Source organism: Penaeus monodon, chromosome 28 (assembly GCF_015228065.2).
Source record: "Penaeus monodon isolate SGIC_2016 chromosome 28, NSTDA_Pmon_1, whole genome shotgun sequence".
Taxonomy (NCBI): domain Eukaryota; kingdom Metazoa; phylum Arthropoda; class Malacostraca; order Decapoda; family Penaeidae; genus Penaeus; species Penaeus monodon.
In genome coordinates this window covers 3,289,012-3,289,442 of record NC_051413.1, presented here as the reverse complement: position 1 = coordinate 3,289,442, position 431 = coordinate 3,289,012, and the positions used below count along the sequence as shown (strand labels likewise).

Here is a 431-nt window from a genome sequence, read left to right as displayed (position 1 = left end):
ACGTTGAATTGCATAATGAATGTGGGATACAGAATCACTCTTTGAATAAATAAAGATTAAATCTACAGAGGCACCATTTTATAACCTCAAGAAGATGCAGAAGGGGATAATAAAACACACTGTACAGATTATGAGATTTTAGAAAGACTTGGAGATTCACTTCCACAAAATTATCTTATAATTTCGTGGACTTTGAATACTCACCAACTTTGATGTACGATATACTGTTCATGAAATAACATATAGCATATGATTTTCAAGGAAATGTATCACATGATCATTTAAAAATAATGAAGTATGTATATGTTGAATACTAATACTAATAACGGCAATCTTGAATAAAAAATACAAGGAATGAAAAGAGAGAGACAGAATAAGAGAATGGGAGGGTGAAACAAAAGGGTAAGAGGAGGAGGAAACAAGGCTAGTGA

At 31.8% G+C, this 431-nt stretch overlaps 1 protein-coding gene across 1 annotated transcript in view; it reads left to right on the top strand.

Annotated features, from left to right (window-relative positions):
• LOC119590908 (shematrin-like protein 2) overlaps positions 1 to 142 on the top strand; it is a 4,194-nt gene extending 4,052 nt beyond the window's left edge. The window contains exon 5 of the mRNA XM_037939644.1: positions 69 to 142. Coding sequence (XP_037795572.1) covers positions 69 to 142 — 74 coding nt within the window. The remainder of the gene's footprint in view (positions 1 to 68) is intronic.
• The last annotated feature ends 289 nt before the right edge of the window (positions 143 to 431 follow it).